The sequence below is a fragment of the Lithobates pipiens genome, unplaced genomic scaffold (assembly GCF_037356315.1).
Source record: "Lithobates pipiens isolate NorthernLeopardFrog02 unplaced genomic scaffold, aLitPip1_a1.2 Scaffold_13, whole genome shotgun sequence".
In the NCBI taxonomy this organism is placed as follows: domain Eukaryota; kingdom Metazoa; phylum Chordata; class Amphibia; order Anura; family Ranidae; genus Lithobates; species Lithobates pipiens.
Genome location: NW_027507718.1, coordinates 247,835,575 through 247,852,229, shown reverse-complemented (window position 1 = coordinate 247,852,229; position 16,655 = coordinate 247,835,575). Strand labels below are relative to the sequence as shown.

At 44.3% G+C, this 16,655-nt stretch overlaps 1 protein-coding gene across 2 annotated transcripts in view; it reads right to left on the bottom strand.

Moving 5' to 3' along the window:
* PKD2 (polycystin 2, transient receptor potential cation channel) overlaps window positions 1–16,655 on the bottom strand; it is an 84,456-nt gene that overhangs the window by 28,801 nt on the left and 39,000 nt on the right. For both annotated transcript variants that reach the window (XM_077476482.1, XM_077476483.1), the window contains exons 4-8: window positions 15,289–15,539; window positions 6,387–6,611; window positions 4,602–4,830; window positions 3,323–3,493; window positions 677–858 (exon numbers count right to left, since the gene is read on the bottom strand). In XM_077476482.1, the coding sequence (XP_077332608.1) occupies window positions 677–858; window positions 3,323–3,493; window positions 4,602–4,830; window positions 6,387–6,611; window positions 15,289–15,539 (1,058 nt within the window). The remainder of the gene's footprint in view (window positions 1–676; window positions 859–3,322; window positions 3,494–4,601; window positions 4,831–6,386; window positions 6,612–15,288; window positions 15,540–16,655) is intronic.

Here is a 16,655-nt window from a genome sequence, read left to right as displayed (position 1 = left end):
GGTACACAATAGTAGTTTTTTCTTTCAATCCAGCAGGCTGAATGAAAAAAAAATCTGACAGCTCAGGAGGAGCCGCTGTAACAATCTGACGTTGGTACAGGGATTGCTCCTGCTGTGCTGTTGTGTTCTGATAGAGGAAAGGCCCCGCCAGAACACTCCAGTTAGCGCTCTCAGCCTTTATACAAGTCAGATTTCAGGCATCCCCTGCAACAGAAATTTCATTTTTGGTAAGATATTCTCAATAGGAACATGTCTAAAGGGATGCAGACCCAGCAGCTTTCCTCATTAGTGCTCTGCAGGTGCACAGCTGATTGATCATTATGAAACCATAACCATTAGACTAATTTTCACATGGATACAGAGGAACAAACAGGGTTTTCTTCAGACTAAAAAAAAAGTAGGAATCTGCAACAAAGATTGTTATAATCCTTGCAATGTACAGAGATCACCCAGAGGGGAATGTTTTTTTCTCAACAAAAGTGGAGCTACGCTTTAAATTCAAGTAGGCAGACCCTTGCTCTATATAGTTGTTGGAGATTGTACAATCAGACTGTAAATGCATATAGTCAGCATAAGAAACCGTAGACATTCATGAGTGGCATTTTTTCACTTTTCACAATTTGCAGCGAATTATGATTGCGTATAGACATTACACATTGTCCTGTAAATTACTTACATACAGTCCTGGAAAGTACTGAAGTCATCAACCTGAGTACCGAATACAAGGTAGGCAAATTGGGCATATGCCAAGAATATGATGAAAAACATAATGGAAAAGCCCAAGATATCCTTGGCACAGCGAGACATAGTGGTAGACAATTGGGTCATGGTTCTGTTGAAGTTCACAAACTTGAAGAGCTGTCAGAATAGAAGAATCCGTTATAGGCATGCTGTTACATTCTAAAAACACACATCAATAAACATTAGGGGGGATTACTAAAACTGGAGCACTCAGAAAACTAGCGCAGCTGTGGATGGTAGCCAATCAGCTTCTAACTTCAGCTTGTTCAATTAAGCTTTGACAATAAAACCTGGGAACTTGTTGGTTTCTATGCACAACTGCAACATATTTTACACTCTTAATAACGAACCCCTAAGTGCCTGAAACAAGCATGTAACCCAACAGTGCTTTATCTCAATTCATTATGTTGAAGAAACATAGCCAGGAACATTTGTTGTCCTCCTAACAAGGCTTTATTTTTAAAGCTACTTGATGGGGAGATTGAATGCGCGGAACATCACCAAAGGATAGATTATCCGGTAGGCAAGCAAGCATTTACCTGCCGGATGCACTGGGAAATGTCAGACACCTGCAGCAACCCGGAGATCAACATCATGGCAAAATTTTATTACAAAAATGTAAAAACCTTCTTTTTTACAGGCAGGCCTTAGTTGAATCTTCTTCCTGTGCTTAAGGGATTGTTTTAAATTGGTCTTCTCAAAGCTGTATTTCGGGGATTACATGCATGCAAGCACTCCTGCTACAGCGCATAGCACTTTTTCCCCCGCAACGGGTAATCAGTAAGGTCCATTCATGACATACCCGCAAAGCTTGCTGACTACACAATAAACCAGTGTTTCTCAACTCCAGTCCTCATGGCCCCCCAACCGGTCATGTTTGAAAGACTTCCCTCAGATAAAACATCTGTGGTAATTACTTTGATGAAGTCACATGTTCAGTGAAGCAACGCATCAGAGAGGAGCCGGGTATCGTTACTTCCAGTCACGGTTGAGATCATAAGTCCCTTCGTTTGTGAAGCTGTATTGAGGTATTTTAACTGTAAGTTACTACTTGTCTTTTTAATAAATTGCACTGGGTTACTACACCATGGAGCTCCCCCTCTGTTATTGCATGTAATCTGCATTTGATGAGCCTGGAAACTGATCCTTATACTGGTGTTATCTTGTCTTGGATATCAATGGATTTTAATCGATCGCTGTGGAAACAGTACTCCATCCACATAGAGGCTTGAATTGACCTGTAGGGGTCTCCGTGTGATAGGCTGGGACAAACTATTAGCGCACAGCAGGTGGTGGAAACACTTGAGTGAAATGGATCTTTTTGGGGTTTTTTTTTTTACACATGCACTTTACTTCATGAACTGTTTATCCGAATTTTATGATTGGACACGATTTTTTTTTTGCACTATTATCACTTTGGCGCATTTTGGAGAATAATTTTTGAAGAATATTTGCACATTTTCCATGAAAGTTATTTACATTTACTTTGATGTTATTACATATTTGCACACTTTTTTATGGAGATTTTCTTCCTTGAATATTGCACTTTATATTAGACTTGCCTATTATAGTTAGTATTGTTTATTAGCACTGAGTAAGCGCCACATTCTTCTTCTTTTCTATTTATTGTAGTGTGGGAACACCTTATATGTTGGCAGCTGCTCATTAGTCTCCCCTTTTTTCATTGTTGGTTTACTACTAATGCCCCGTACACACGTTCCGATTATCGTAAAACAGATCGTTCACATTTTGTTGCATACAACTAAGATCGAATACAACAGTGCAAAATGTGTGTAAGATTTTTGTCGTATGATTCTGGAAAAATCTTCCGTTGTGCGTAGCTACATATTTTAAATGCTGTCAAATACGTGTGGCCCGGGTGTCCTTCTGGTTTATTTTTGTATTTCCGATCATGCGTGGTGTTTGTCAACGACTTTTATCGGACGCATACTGTACTGACTACACTATTGTTGTACGATGGGCTGTCACCCGACCGAAGTTTTCCTGTTTGTCCCTTCGGTTTTGGTTCGATGGACTGTCGTGATCGGCTGTCGAAAGCTGCGTACTAACGATCAGATTATCGAATGATCTGTCCGAAAGCAACTTTTGTGGTCCGATAATCGGAACGTGTGTACGGGGCATAAGGCTGTGAAACTGATCAAATCACCTGTGCAAAATAATGGAGAGCCTGAAAACATGACCTGTTGGGACGCCTTGAGGACTGGAGTTGAGAAACACTGCAATAAAGGAATAGCAGCAGGATATCACACTTCTTGAAGCCAGCTCATAGTATTTGAGTGACAGCATTGCACAATGCATTACAGGATGCTACAGACACAGCTGCATTTAAAAATACATTTACATTTTTTTTAATATATCATTTATATACACAGAGAGGTTTTATTTTTGTATTTAATGAATTTAGACCACATTGAGTAAAAGAAGCAGCCACCGGCTCCATAACATCAAGCGTATTCATTTTCAAGCCTTCACAGTGAGTACAGTCAGCAGCAGACTAGTTTCAGCGATAAGCCTTGTTTATAGAATTTAGACCACAAGTAAAGCATATATTTAGATTTACCTTAACCCAAGCAAAGAACACAGTCACAGCAACAATACTGTTGAACTGATTTTGCCAGTAAGCCAGAGATTCAAAATTCGGAAATGAATTCATGTCTGCCAGGAGTTTATTGAGCGGTCCTTCCACAGATGTCATTCTGTATAAGCGGATTGCCACTGCCACCAAGGAGAACTGCAGGTGAGACACAAATGATAAGAATAGGTCATGCTTAGCTCTTAGAGAGTCATATGATTAGACAGAAATTTAAGATCTTGTTTCTGTTCAATATATGATGGCCTAATGTATTAAAAGCAGCCTTTCTCAACCTTGTCAACACAGAGAAATTCCTAAAATAACTTTCTGGTCTCAGGAAACCCCTGCTAAAAGTTACTAAATTTACAACTCATGATACATTGGTGTGATGGTCATTGGGAAGAATGCTCCTTACACTTGTCATCGTTGCAAAGAATTACCCCCTTACAGATAGCTAAAGCGATCAATGGGAACTTATCTGGGAGGCAGAAATAGCTCATTGCTAAGGGAACCCATAGCAACCTGTGGAGGAACCCAAGGGTTCTATGAAACGCTGGTTGAGAAAGCTTGTGTTAAAGTGTCAGATCTGGTAACCTGGTCTTTAAAGAGGAAGTCCACCCGAAAAAAAAAAATATTAAAAGCCAGCAGCTATAAATACTACAGCTGCTGACTTTTAATAAATGGACACTCACCTTTCCTGGGGTCCAGCGATGTTGGCAGCCGAGGCCGATCGATCGCTCGGCTCTCAGCTGCTGCTCCCGGTGCCATTCTCGGTGAGGGAATCAGGAAGTGAAGTGTTGTGGCTTCACTTCCCTACTGCTCATGCGCAAGTCACGCAGCGCACTAGGAATGGTCCGCGCTGTCTCTGGGACCCTGTGTGTCCCAGCAGACAGCACGCCGGGACAGGAAGAGGCATAGACTCCCGTGGGAGTCTATGCCCGGAAGTGGGTGCAAATACCTGTCTTAGACAAGTATCTGCACCCCCCTCCCCCCTGAAAGGTGCCAAATTTGACACTGGAGGGGGGAAGGTTCCGATGAGCGGAAGTTCCACTTTAGGGTGGAACTCCACTTTAAATACAGTGCACATGTGTATGTTTATTTCATAGCAGCCAAGAAGTACTGCAGTTAGGTTACAGGACAAAAATCATAAAATGTCAGGTGACAATCAATGCATCTATGGCTACATTACATCTCTGCAACCAATTTATTTACACATGTGTAAAGAAAAGTCTCAAGAACTCTCTAGCCTGTCAGCTGTTGTACCTACCACAATGATCAAAACATCAAGGCAGTTCCACAGGCTTCGGAAGTAGTGCAGGCGGTGAATGCGGATCTCTAGGAACTCCTCCACCATGTAATAAAGTATAAAGAGACAGAAAGCAATCTCACAGGCAGCCAGGAAATAGTCAAATGTGGAAATGTAGTGGATTAACTTCACGGTCTGAAAATGCCAAGATGTGACCAGGCCACCGGTAGCTGGGAATTCCACCAAGAGCCTATATGACAAAAAAGGTTATTTGTGTCATATTAGCTGTATTCAATAAATATTATGAAACAGTTCTGTGACGATATTTCTTACAACAGAAAGAATAAAAATGCCATTTGCTTTTCAAGAATTTAACCAAAATAAGATACTTTGGAAAAAAGGCACAGCTAATTATACAAGATACATTTCTGGTATTATATGTTATTTAGAAAGAGAAATGCACTGGGTGTTTAGACTATGGACAGGAAGAGGGACAGACAGAAATAGGTGTTCTCTGTCAAGCCATTAAAATCCATATGCAACATTACAAATCATTTGAGTTGTGTAATCTAAATATAAAATGAATCCCAGAAGCTTGTTGAGGGTTAACATTACAGCCAAAGCATAGTGAATCTTTTATTGGTGTGTGTCTGTACTGCATTGTGACAGCTCTCCATGTCTGTCAGTCACTGGACTTATAGAATACAATCAGCAGGAAAATACTGTAAAAGACAAATATTAAATCATAGTGTAGCGCTAGCGCTTTTTTTTTTGGTTTTTCTATTTGGATAGCGCAGTGTCACAGGGTAACGTTTTTTGACTGTAAAAGACAGACTGCAAAAAGACAATCCAGACAGTGTAAAGCAGGGGCCTCCAAACGTTATAATACGAGGGCCACGTCATATATTTTAGAAATACTCTGGGTGTAAAAAAAAAAAAAAGTTATAAATGAATGAACAAACATGCTCAAAAGAAAAAAAGTCCCTCACCACACCAGAAGCCTTGTTTCATGCCACAGACTCCCCACCCCTCTTTCACATCAGAGCCCCTTTTTCACATTAGAGTCCTCCTTTCACACAGAGTCCTGCTCTACATTACAACCTGCACCACAGCAGCAGCACGGCACAGGGTGGGAGGCTGAGCAGGTTTGTTTTCAACAGATGACAGGAGGAGGTCCTCTTCTAAATGCTGGAGCAGTCCTGGATGTTGCCAACCTGGATCAGCAGCATCATTGATTGGTTAGGTGCTGGTGGCCGGCCCGGCTGTACTATGGAAACTTAAGACTTAAAGACAGGACAAGTGCTGCAGACCGAGTAAACTGTAACAGGTTGTAGTTTGGAGACCCCTGATGTAGGAGAACCGTTTTGCAAGGGGATTTCATGCAGCCAGCTCATTTTCAGTTTGCCACTTTTGCAATATTTAGTACAGGCATACCCCACTTTTAAGTACACAATGGGGTTTATTTATTAAAGCTGGAAAGTGCAAAATCAGGCTCACTTCTGCATAGAAACCAATGAGCTTCCAGGTTTTATTACCAAAGCTTAATTGAACAAGCTGGGGTTAAAGCTCATTGGTTTCCATGCAGAAGTGAGCCTGATTTTGCACTTTCTAGCTTTAGAAAATAAATCCCATTGTGTACTTAAAAGTGAGGTATGCCTGTATAATACTGCAAATAAAAGCCAGGAATACGTTTTTACGAGTTTCTTTTTCATCCAGGCTCACATTCAATTTCAGATACATTTCCACAAGTTCACATCTATGTATTTTGCCTGACACCCCATTTAACATTTGCATTAAGAAACATACCTCACAATACAGAATAGGTTAATATTTGCATTGTAAACAGAGAAATCAATAAACACTGCTCGGGTGCCTCTGTCCAACCACATGTTTTTCTTTAAAGTTGCAACTTGCGCAGCTGCCTCTTCTCTCTCCCTGGATAGGTCCAAGTAATAACCAGCTCCACTATATATGGCAATGAGGCCCCACTGGCTACTGCCATTCAAGTCCTTTTCTTTGGTGTATGTCCAGCTAAAAGGAATCAGAAATACAGAAAACAGTTGTATTATCATCCATAATATCTTCAGAACAATATTCTCATGGTATAAAATATTGCTAGGATTCTATATGATCCATAATGTGCAAGGATCCTAGAAAGATGCACAGCTCTACAGTAAAATATACTGGAAACCCCACTGATCCACTTTACACGGTCTTTTGACAACAATCATGAAAAAATAGTTAAAACACTGGTCTTTTCTTTTCAAATCAGTCAAAGACAGAGAATAGCAGCAAGTGCACAGACATTAGATCATTTCCCAATCCAACAGTTATCAGCTGTGTGTCAGATGACATTCTACTTATGTCTATGGGTATGCAAGGGGGCACTTTCAGGGTGTCATATTTTATGCAATTTCTTATTTTATGCAAACACCTATCTGGTTGCTCTACAAAAATTGGTCTACCAAACGTCCCAAAGCTAAGATAGAGCTCTAGCCAAAACATTTCCCAGTTTTCCAAAAAAAAAAAAAGAATGTAAGTTAGCTAAATAGAGGTTTGGAAGAAGAAAAAAAATGAACTTGTGACCCTTTCCCATTCAGAGCCAACTCTTATTATCTCCTAACCCCGTTACCTCATCTTTTATCAATGAATACCAACACAAAGAAGATACTGTTTCAAAACTGGACACACTGCTACAAAGCAAACCAGTGCATGGCCACTCTAGAAATCAATGATAGAACAGTTGCCTTATTCTACTCATGTAACAGGTTACAGTTTTCCTAGTAGTAGAAGAAACCTGGACTACTGTCAAGGAAGGATGAAGCTGGTAAAACTGGCCTTCACTTACAAATGAAACTAACGCATATCCTCCTCAATTTTTTAGTTTTAGTCATTTCTGTAATTACGCATCACATTCTGTGGAACCTTGGGTCAAACAGTAAGGGGGCGATTTTCTGGTGTTATGACGGAAGTAGAAAATCGTGTGCCAAATTCATAAAAGCCAAGTGACAGTGTTCTTGCTAATTCCAAAGCATGTGAAGAATTGAGGTAGTTCTCACATGCAACACTTGTACAGTCTTACAAATTCATTAATACTGTCTTATTGGTAATAAGAAAAGTGGAGGTAAATAAGACCTCTTCCATGTTGGAGTAAACTGTGTTACATGTGAGACAAAATTCTGAGGCAAATATGCAACTGATTCATTTATACCTTAACAAGAGTACATGAATCGACTGCATGTTGCGCCAATTGTTGCACGGGTAAGGCCGCGTACACACGGGCGGACTGTCTGACGGACTTGGTCCGCTGAAACGTGTTTCAGCGGACAATCCGCTCGTGTGTGGGCTTCAGCTGACTTTTTCAGCGGACAGTCTGGCGGACTAAGTCTTTCGGAATTTCCGTAATATTGTCCGTCCAAACTTGGTTTCAGCGGACAGTCTGCTCGTGAGTAGGCTAGTTCGACTGACTAAGTATGGCGCATGCTCAGAAAGGATTTACACGGCCGAAGGTTGCATTGCAGTGTATTGGACGTCGAATTTCTAGTCCCGTCGTACGTGCCGTACACGTCATCACGCAAGCTTTCAGCGGACTGTCTGTTCGTCGTGTGTGGTCAAGTCCGTTCATTCAAAAGTAGGACGGACTGTCTGACGGACTTAGTTGGACGGATAGTCCGCCCGTGTGTATGCGGCCTAAGAGACAGATTTCCAATGAGTGTCTAAGCCCTTGTACACACGGTCGGAGATTCCGACGGAATGTGTCCGATCGGACCGTTTTGTCGGATATTCCGACTGTGTGTGGTCTGCATCAGACTTTTTCCTGTCGGAGTATCTGACGGACCAACTTTTCCAACTTGCCGATAAAAATTTCTGACAAAATGCTCCGATCGGACATACTCCGATCATGTGTAGAGAATTCTGATCAGACAAAGTGCCACGCATGCTCAGATCAAATTCCTACACCAAAGCTATTGGCTACTAGCGTGAACGTAGTCCCGTCGTAACGAAATAACGTAATCACGTCGGATTTTCCGACAACTTTGTCCGACCGTGTGTATGCAACTGTTTTGGACAAAATCCGTCCAACAAAATCCGACGGATTCGGTTGTCAGAATCTCCGACCGTGTGTACAAGGGCTAAGATGCTCTTTATGAATTCTAAGGATTAAAGGGGTTGTAAAGTCTCAGGGATTTTCACCTTAAAGCATTTTATGCACAAAAACTTTTTTTGCTGCAGCTGCCCATAAAGACCCCCCATTTTACTTACGTGAGCCCGATCTGTTGCAGCGATGGGCAAGAGGCCTGCGGCTTCAGCCGCTGTCTCTATTATCATTGGACAGATTGATAGCAATGGGAGCCATTGGCTTCCGCTGCTGTCAATTCCCCCGACCCCGCGGTAGCCCAGGCAGTGGCTACTCCTTCTGAAAGTACCACAGGGTGGAGTTCCGTGGTATACCCTTCCCACCTGGTCCCAGCCAATGTCAGGAATTACATCCTGGAGGGCAAGGACGTCAGCCTCGCCTCCCTGCTCATCTCCGTCCACGACCTGGTGGAGAACAAGTCATACACGTGGGGGGACGTGTCGGTAGTCCTTAAAGCCAAAGATCCCAGGTTGGATAGGAAGCTGTCAGTGTCGGAGTTCACATTGGCCTTTGGCATGTTGAGGGATGTGTTATGCTCAGCCTTCCCCAACAGGAGAGAGGAGCTGGATCGGTATCTACATACCGTGGTAGACCCGGGCTATAAATATGGGGGTTTTGGCTTCTACGATTACCACCGCTCCTTCTCTGCCAAAGCGGCTGCCAGGTTCCTACAGTTCCAGACGCCCACTGACTGGAGTGTCATGGATACTGAACTGTTTTGCCGCCACTTTGCGGGCCTTCGTTCACCCCTCTGCGCAATCTGCCAGTCGGCCACCCACACTGCTACTTGGTGCGCCAACATGACATCTGCTCATCTCTCTGAAAATCCCTCTACCTCCGGTGCAGTTCAGGGTCAGCAGGCCCCTGCACGCCTGCCTCAGTTGGACAAATTTGGGTGCCCAGTCTGGACCGTAGGAGGAGCAGCGATCTGCAATAATTTCAATTATGGTTCCTGCAACTTTAGTCAATGCCGACTGCTCCACATCTGTACCCTTTGCCAATGGGCTCACCCCAGGCTCCTGTGTGAGGTTAAGCAGCTGAAGAGATCATGACTAAGCCGGGTCAACATCACATGGCTCGGCTTCTACCTTTCCTCACACCCCACTCCCTCCCTGGCTATCTACCTCATTCAAGGTTTTACGGAGGGCTTCCGCACCGGTCTCATTTCGCTACCTCACGTGACCCATGAGTGCCGGAACCTTCGGTCGGGCAGCCACCGACGAACAGGCCATAGACCAGCTCCTGCAAGTGGAGTTAGATCGGGACTTCATGATAGGCCCGTTCACCCAGCCCCCCTTCAACAAATGGAGAGTCAGCCCTATTGGGCTTGTCAAGGGCAAGTTCTCTAATAAATTATGTCTGGTGTACGATTTGTCAGCACCTCATTCATCTACCCTCCCCAGTCTGAATTCACTTATCCCCTCCGAAGAGTTTTCCCTCAAGTATGCCTCCGTGGACATAGCCATCCAGGCGATACTCAAAACGGGCACTGGCACCTGGCTCTCCAAGGCCGATATCTCAGATGCATTTAAGCTCCTTCCCATCCACCCGTCTCTTTGGTGCTGGCATGGCATCAAATGGAGGGAGGCATATTATTTCGCCACCAAGCTGACCTTCGGGTCTAAAAGCAGCCCCAGGCTTTTTGACACTTTTACGCAATCTCTTACATGGATCCTCCTACACAAGGCCCAGTGTCAAGAGGTCATCCATTACCTGGATGACTTCCTTTTGATAGAACCGCTGAGGTGAGGGTGGTGTTCAGGAATCTTAATGTCCCTATTGCGGAACACAAAGTTGACGGTCCAGCTCAGTCCATCACCTTCCTCGGGTGGAACCTGGATACCTGCGCCATGCAAGCCAGCCTCATCCAGATAAACTGGCCCGCATCAGGGCGGTTTTGCGAGACTTCACCCACTCCAGAGGATGCACCAAAAAACAGCTGCAATCCCTTCTCGGGATGCTCAACTTTGCTATGCGCCTCATCCCCCAGGGTCACTCCTTCGTGTCCCGCCTACTGGTGTTCCTATCCCATACGCAGGATCCCGAGCAGGTCCTCAGCCTCGATTCCGCAGCGATAGCGGACCTCTCTATGTGAGAGGAGTTCCTTTCATCCTGGAATGGCATATCATTGTTCATTCCCACAGTGTCTTCCCTTTCACCCCAGGTAGTGACTGACGCGGCTGCCTCCACAGGCTTCATGGCAATTTTTGGCCATCTTTGGTTCACAGCTCCCTGGCCACCTCAGATACTGCCTATACCCGGCTTCACCAATACATCTTCCCTTTTTGAGCTATAGCCTATAGTGGCAGCAGCACACCTCTGGGGCCACAGCTGGACTGGTCAAACCGTGGCCTTCACCACAAATAACCTTGCCACAGCAGAGATCATAAACAAAGGCAGGTCCAAGTCCCTTGCAGTGATATCCTTCCTACGTAGGCTGGTTCAGCTGTCGTTACAGTTCCAATTCAACATCTATTGTTCTTTTGTCCCGGGCAAGCGCAATCTTGCAGCAGATGCCCTCTCACGTTTCAATTTCATTTCCTTTTTTGAACAGATGTCTGGAGCCGAGTCGATGTCAGCCGCTATTCCGGCCTGGTCTCAGCTGACCCTGGACTAGCTCCACATCTTCAATCAGCAACCCAGCTCATCAATTCCTCTCTCTCGTGCAACACCCTCAAGGCCTACCAGACGGCCTGGAAGGCCTTCAACAGATTCCTGTCACATCACAGCAGAGAGACATCCTGTGTCAAACAAGTCCTGGCCTTTATCTCTTACTGCCATACTGAGCTGGCTCTATCCCACAATACCATTGGGCTGTACCTAGCCAGTGTACAACATTTCTCGTCACTCCAGGACCCTATGAAACCCTCATTGTTTACGTTCCATGCTGTACGGGCCATCCTACGTGGTGTTCAGAAGCTCCAACCAGTAGTCGGGAGATATTTTTAGGGGTATATCAGATATCCTGACCGCATCACCGTTCGGCCTTCTCCCTAGTATGGTCTTGCAAGCGGCTATGTATCTAGCTTTCTACGGGTTCTTACGACCTGGGGAGTTCACCTGTAACAGCCCCGCAGGCCGCATGCTACGCAGATGCCACCTGGTCCGCTGCAAAGACCATTTTATTCTACATTTAGCGGTCTCCAAAACCCAGCAAGTAGGCTCAGGTACGGACGTCCATTTCTATAAAACCCATAACAACTGGTATCCAGTCACTACACTCAGTCGGCTGTTGTCGTTGCTGCCTGAGCAACCAGACTCTAGTCCACTTCTACCGTTTCGTATCAAGCCCCTAAACACCGCTCGCTTCATGGAACACATGAGAATACTTCTTCGTAACCTTCATCTCAACCCTGCTCAGTACTCCGGACATTCATTCCGTATCGGGGTAGCCTCGACAGCTTCCCGCCAAGGGGTCCCGGACCACGTTATCAAAAAACTAGGCAGGTGGAAGTCCGCCTGTTTCGCCCGCTACATTTCCAATACCAGGGCTCGACAAACCCCGGGCGCCAGGTCGCATTTGCGACTAGCGTTAGCGACCTGGTGCCTGCGGCAGCACAGCAGGGGGGTATCCTGTCTCCTCCCCCCCTGGCGTGATTGCGTCGTGCCGCGCCGCCGCCGGCCGGTAATTGAGGCCACGGCTTTGAGGCCTTCTGCGGTCCTATGTTTCCTGCTGTAATCTGGTGCCATCTAGTGGTGGCTGTTGGTATGACAGCCAGCAATGTTAATGGAGCTTTCACTGCCCGCCCATCTCCTCACCTTTGCTTAGAATAAAAAATATATATAATGTTTAGGAGTTCTAACAACCTAGAGAATAAAATGGTGGTCATTGCAATACTGTCTGTCACACCGTATTTGTGCAGCGGACTTACAAGCGCATTTTTTGGGAAAAAAATATTTATTTACCGTAATTAAAATAATAAGACAACAGTAAAGTTAGCCCATTTTTTTATATCGTGAAAAATAATGTTACGCCGAGTAAATTGATACCCAACATGTCACGTTTCAAAATTGCATCCGTTAATGGAATGGCGACAAACTTTTAGCCTTTAAAATCTCCATAGGCGACGTTAAAAAAATTCTACAGGTTGCACGTTTAGGGTTACAGAGGAGGTCTAGGGCTAGAATTATTGCTCTCGCTCTACCGAACGCAGCGATACTTCACATGTGTGGTTTGAACACCGCTTTCCTATGCGGGCGCTATTCACGTTCGCATCTACACGCAAGCTTGGCGGGACAGGGCGCATTTAAAAAAAAAAATGTTATTCTTATTTTAACTTTTTATTTTTTCACGGTTCTTTTAACCACTTGCTTACTGGGCACTTAAACCCCCCTCAGTCCCAGACCAATTTTCAGCTTTCAGCGCTGATGCACTTTGAATGACAATTGCGCGGGCATACAACACTGTACCTAAATGAAATTTTTATCATTTTTTCCCACAAATAGAGCTTTCTTTTGGTGGTATTTAATTACAGCTGGGAGTTTTATTTTTTGCTAAACAAACAAAATAAAAATGCAAAAACAAAAAAAAAATCATGTTTAATAGTTTGTTATAAAATTTTGCAAACAGGTCATTTTTCTCCTTCATTGAAGTGCACTGATGAGGTGGCACTGATAGGCTGCACTGGTGGGCACTGATAGGCTGCATTGGTGGGCACTGATAGGCATAGTTAAGGTGGCACTAATAGGCACAGATAAGGCGGCACCGATGGGCACAGATAAGATGGCACGGATGGGTGGCACTAAGGGGCACTGATAGGTACCACTGATAGATGGGACTGATGGGCACTGATAGGTGGCTCTGATAGGTGGCACTGCTGGGCACTGGTAGATGACACTGATGGGCATGGATATGTGGCACTGGGGTGCAGCACCTTTGTTGAGGCAGATTGTGGGCACTGCTGGGTGGCACTGTGGGCACTGCTGGGTGGCACTGCTGGATGGCACTGTGGGCACTGCTGGGTGGCACTGTGGGCACTGCTGGGTGGCACTGACGGGGGCACTTATTTTTGTATCATCTTTATTGATGAGGGGGCAGGTGGGCACTGGCAGGGGGCAGGTGGGCACTGGCAGGGCTGGCCGTGATCGGGACTGATGTCCCGATCACGGCCGCCGGTGATCGGCTTTTTTTTTTCTCCTCGCGCTGTCAGCGCGAGGAGGAATAATAGCCGATTACCGGCTCCGTTATATCACATGATCAGCTGTCATTGGCTGACAGCTGATCACGTGATAAGGGGTCGGGATCGACCCGTTGCTCTGATCGGTGATCAGGCGAGTCTCATAGACTCGCCGATCACAGAGTGCGCCACGCGCGCCCCTCAGGGGGCGCGCAGGCCGCTCATGCACGGGACTACTTCAATAGACGTAGTCCTGGAAAAGGAGATCCGCGCTGTAGCCGTCATTCGGCTATAGCGCGGGTCCCAAGTGGTTAAAAAAAAATGTTTTTCACTTTTATTCCTATTACAAGGAATGTAAAAATCCCTTGTAAAAGAAAAAAGCATGACAGGTCCTCTTAAATATGAGATCTGGGGTCAGAGAGACCTCACATCTCATATTTACAAAAAAAATTGTCATTTGAAAAAAAATAAAATAAAAATGTCCCTCTAAGAGCTATGGGCAATGACTTGGAGACAGGTGAGGGGCTTGGGGCTATCTTCCCCTCACTCGTCTCCATGTCAGGCCAGAGACAGGTCCGGATTGCCGTTACCGACCTGGCTCCTAACTTTTTTAGCTGACTCCTAGATTCCAAGCAAATTTGTCAAGCCCTGCCTAATACGCAAGTGGAGATGGCCCAGGCCTTTGCCAAACTTACACGGTGACTAAACTTGAGCCAATAAAGAGCTATCCCTACCTAAATGTTTTTGCCCCCTTATTTTGGTATACTGTACGTTAGACCAAGGCACACTTTCAGGTCCATTTCAAGTGGTAAGTTTATGTTAACCCTGTATGTCATCCTTATCCGTATCGGCCGTAGGGCTCTAAACCATAAATAAGAAGGCCAGTATGGTGGCCTGAATTTATGGGAGGAGCCCGGAGGGGTATTTAATCAGCCCATTCGGCTGTGTTCCTTGTCGGTTCCTGTGTGCGATACCCACCCTCCCATCCCCTTTTTAGGGCATTTCTCAAAGTATTCATACTCCTCACAAGAGTACTCATTTCACTTCATTTCATTTAATTTCTCATTTCTTAACACATACATACACACACACACACACATATATATATATATATATATATATATATATATATATATATATATATACCCGAACAGAAAAAAGCTACAGGACTTTAAAAAGGTACCAAGTCATAAAATGGGTACGTAAAATCACGTGTTTTTATTCATATTAGAGGTATTGAAAATAATACCTTCCCTACTTCTAACCATATAAATAAAAACACATCCTTTTACTTTAAAGTCCTGTAGCTTTTTTCCTCTATATACATTATAAAACAATGATGTGAAACTACTAATGAGTAACGGACACATATATGCGTTTTATTTTAAGGAACCATTAACCATAAATAGGAAGCAGTTTTACTGAAAAACAAGTCACTGTCAGAGATACATACGCTGTTCCATTTCGTAGCCCAAAGGGGGCAGTATCTTCACTCCTCACAGAATACATATCATAGCAGTCTTTGATGTCATCTTTTAAATCTTCTGGCACTGTGCAGGACCCATTCCTCACTTTAAGTTGACGGAGACGAGGAACCCCAAGTAGCATGTTCTCAAAATAAATAAAGCTTTGGTTTTCTGTCATTGTACGGTTGTTGAACCAAATGTCCCAATATAGGCCATCCAATAGTGGGCCCTCTGCAAACTGTAATTAGAGGACATTTCTGAATCAAAAACATATAGTGAGGACAAAATCATACTACACACACACAAAGTACACCTAAATGAAGTAGAGTAAAAATGTATAAAATGCGTGTAACTGATATAGGTTACAAAATAATGTGACAATATGCAGCTGCAAAGAAAAGTATGACCAAACAATTTTTTTGGCTGTACTTCTCTTTTGGGTGACAGGAATACATTTACTTTTGTTCTCATGTGACCAAGAGTCAAATCATAGTGGGCTAGTACCTGTTATCAGCTGATGGGGCAGAGCTGTGCCGGGAACAGGAAGGATCCTGACAATATTGTCGGGATTCACCTAGCTGCCTGATTGACAACTGGCTCTGACTTTCAGGGTGCTGCCAAGCACTGGACCCAGCATCCCTGCCCCGTCCCCAGCCTGACGCTCTTATGAGTGCTTGAGGAGCGGAGAGGTGTGCAGTGATTGACAGTTACCTTGCGGACTGATCTACGGTCATGTGATTGCTCAGTTGCTGGTTTTAGAGCCAGCGTGGGACAGCTGCAGCATTACATGGATGCTGCAGCATGAAGGTGAGTATTTATGTTTCTAAAAAAAAGACCAAAGGTGGGGCTTCTGGACTTTTTAGGCATCATATATAAAATAACAATCATGGAATAGGGATAAAAATCAACATTTTATTAAGAACATATTATTTTTTCCATTCTACTAAACAACGGAGATTGCTAAAAAAACATCTAATCACAGCAGGACTAATATACTCCATAATATACAGACTATACCGCCATTCCACATTTTCACTTTTGAAAATAGATAGTAAACATTTAATACATAATCTTCAAAATATGATTATTCTACTCGCGGTATTAGGTGTACTGCTTGACAAGGAGAAAGCTCTACATGTTTCGCGTGTTTTAACACGCTTCTTCTGGAGCGAGAGATTTGTGTGACTAGTAAACTAACAAAGAGACAAAAATATTATTATTAACCACTTAAGGACCGCCGTATTGCCATTGTACGTCATCACAATGGCACAGGCAGGCACAAGCACGTAGATGTACGTGCCTGCCTTCCAGCGGGTGGGGGGTCTGATCGGACCCCCTCCCACTGGATACGGCG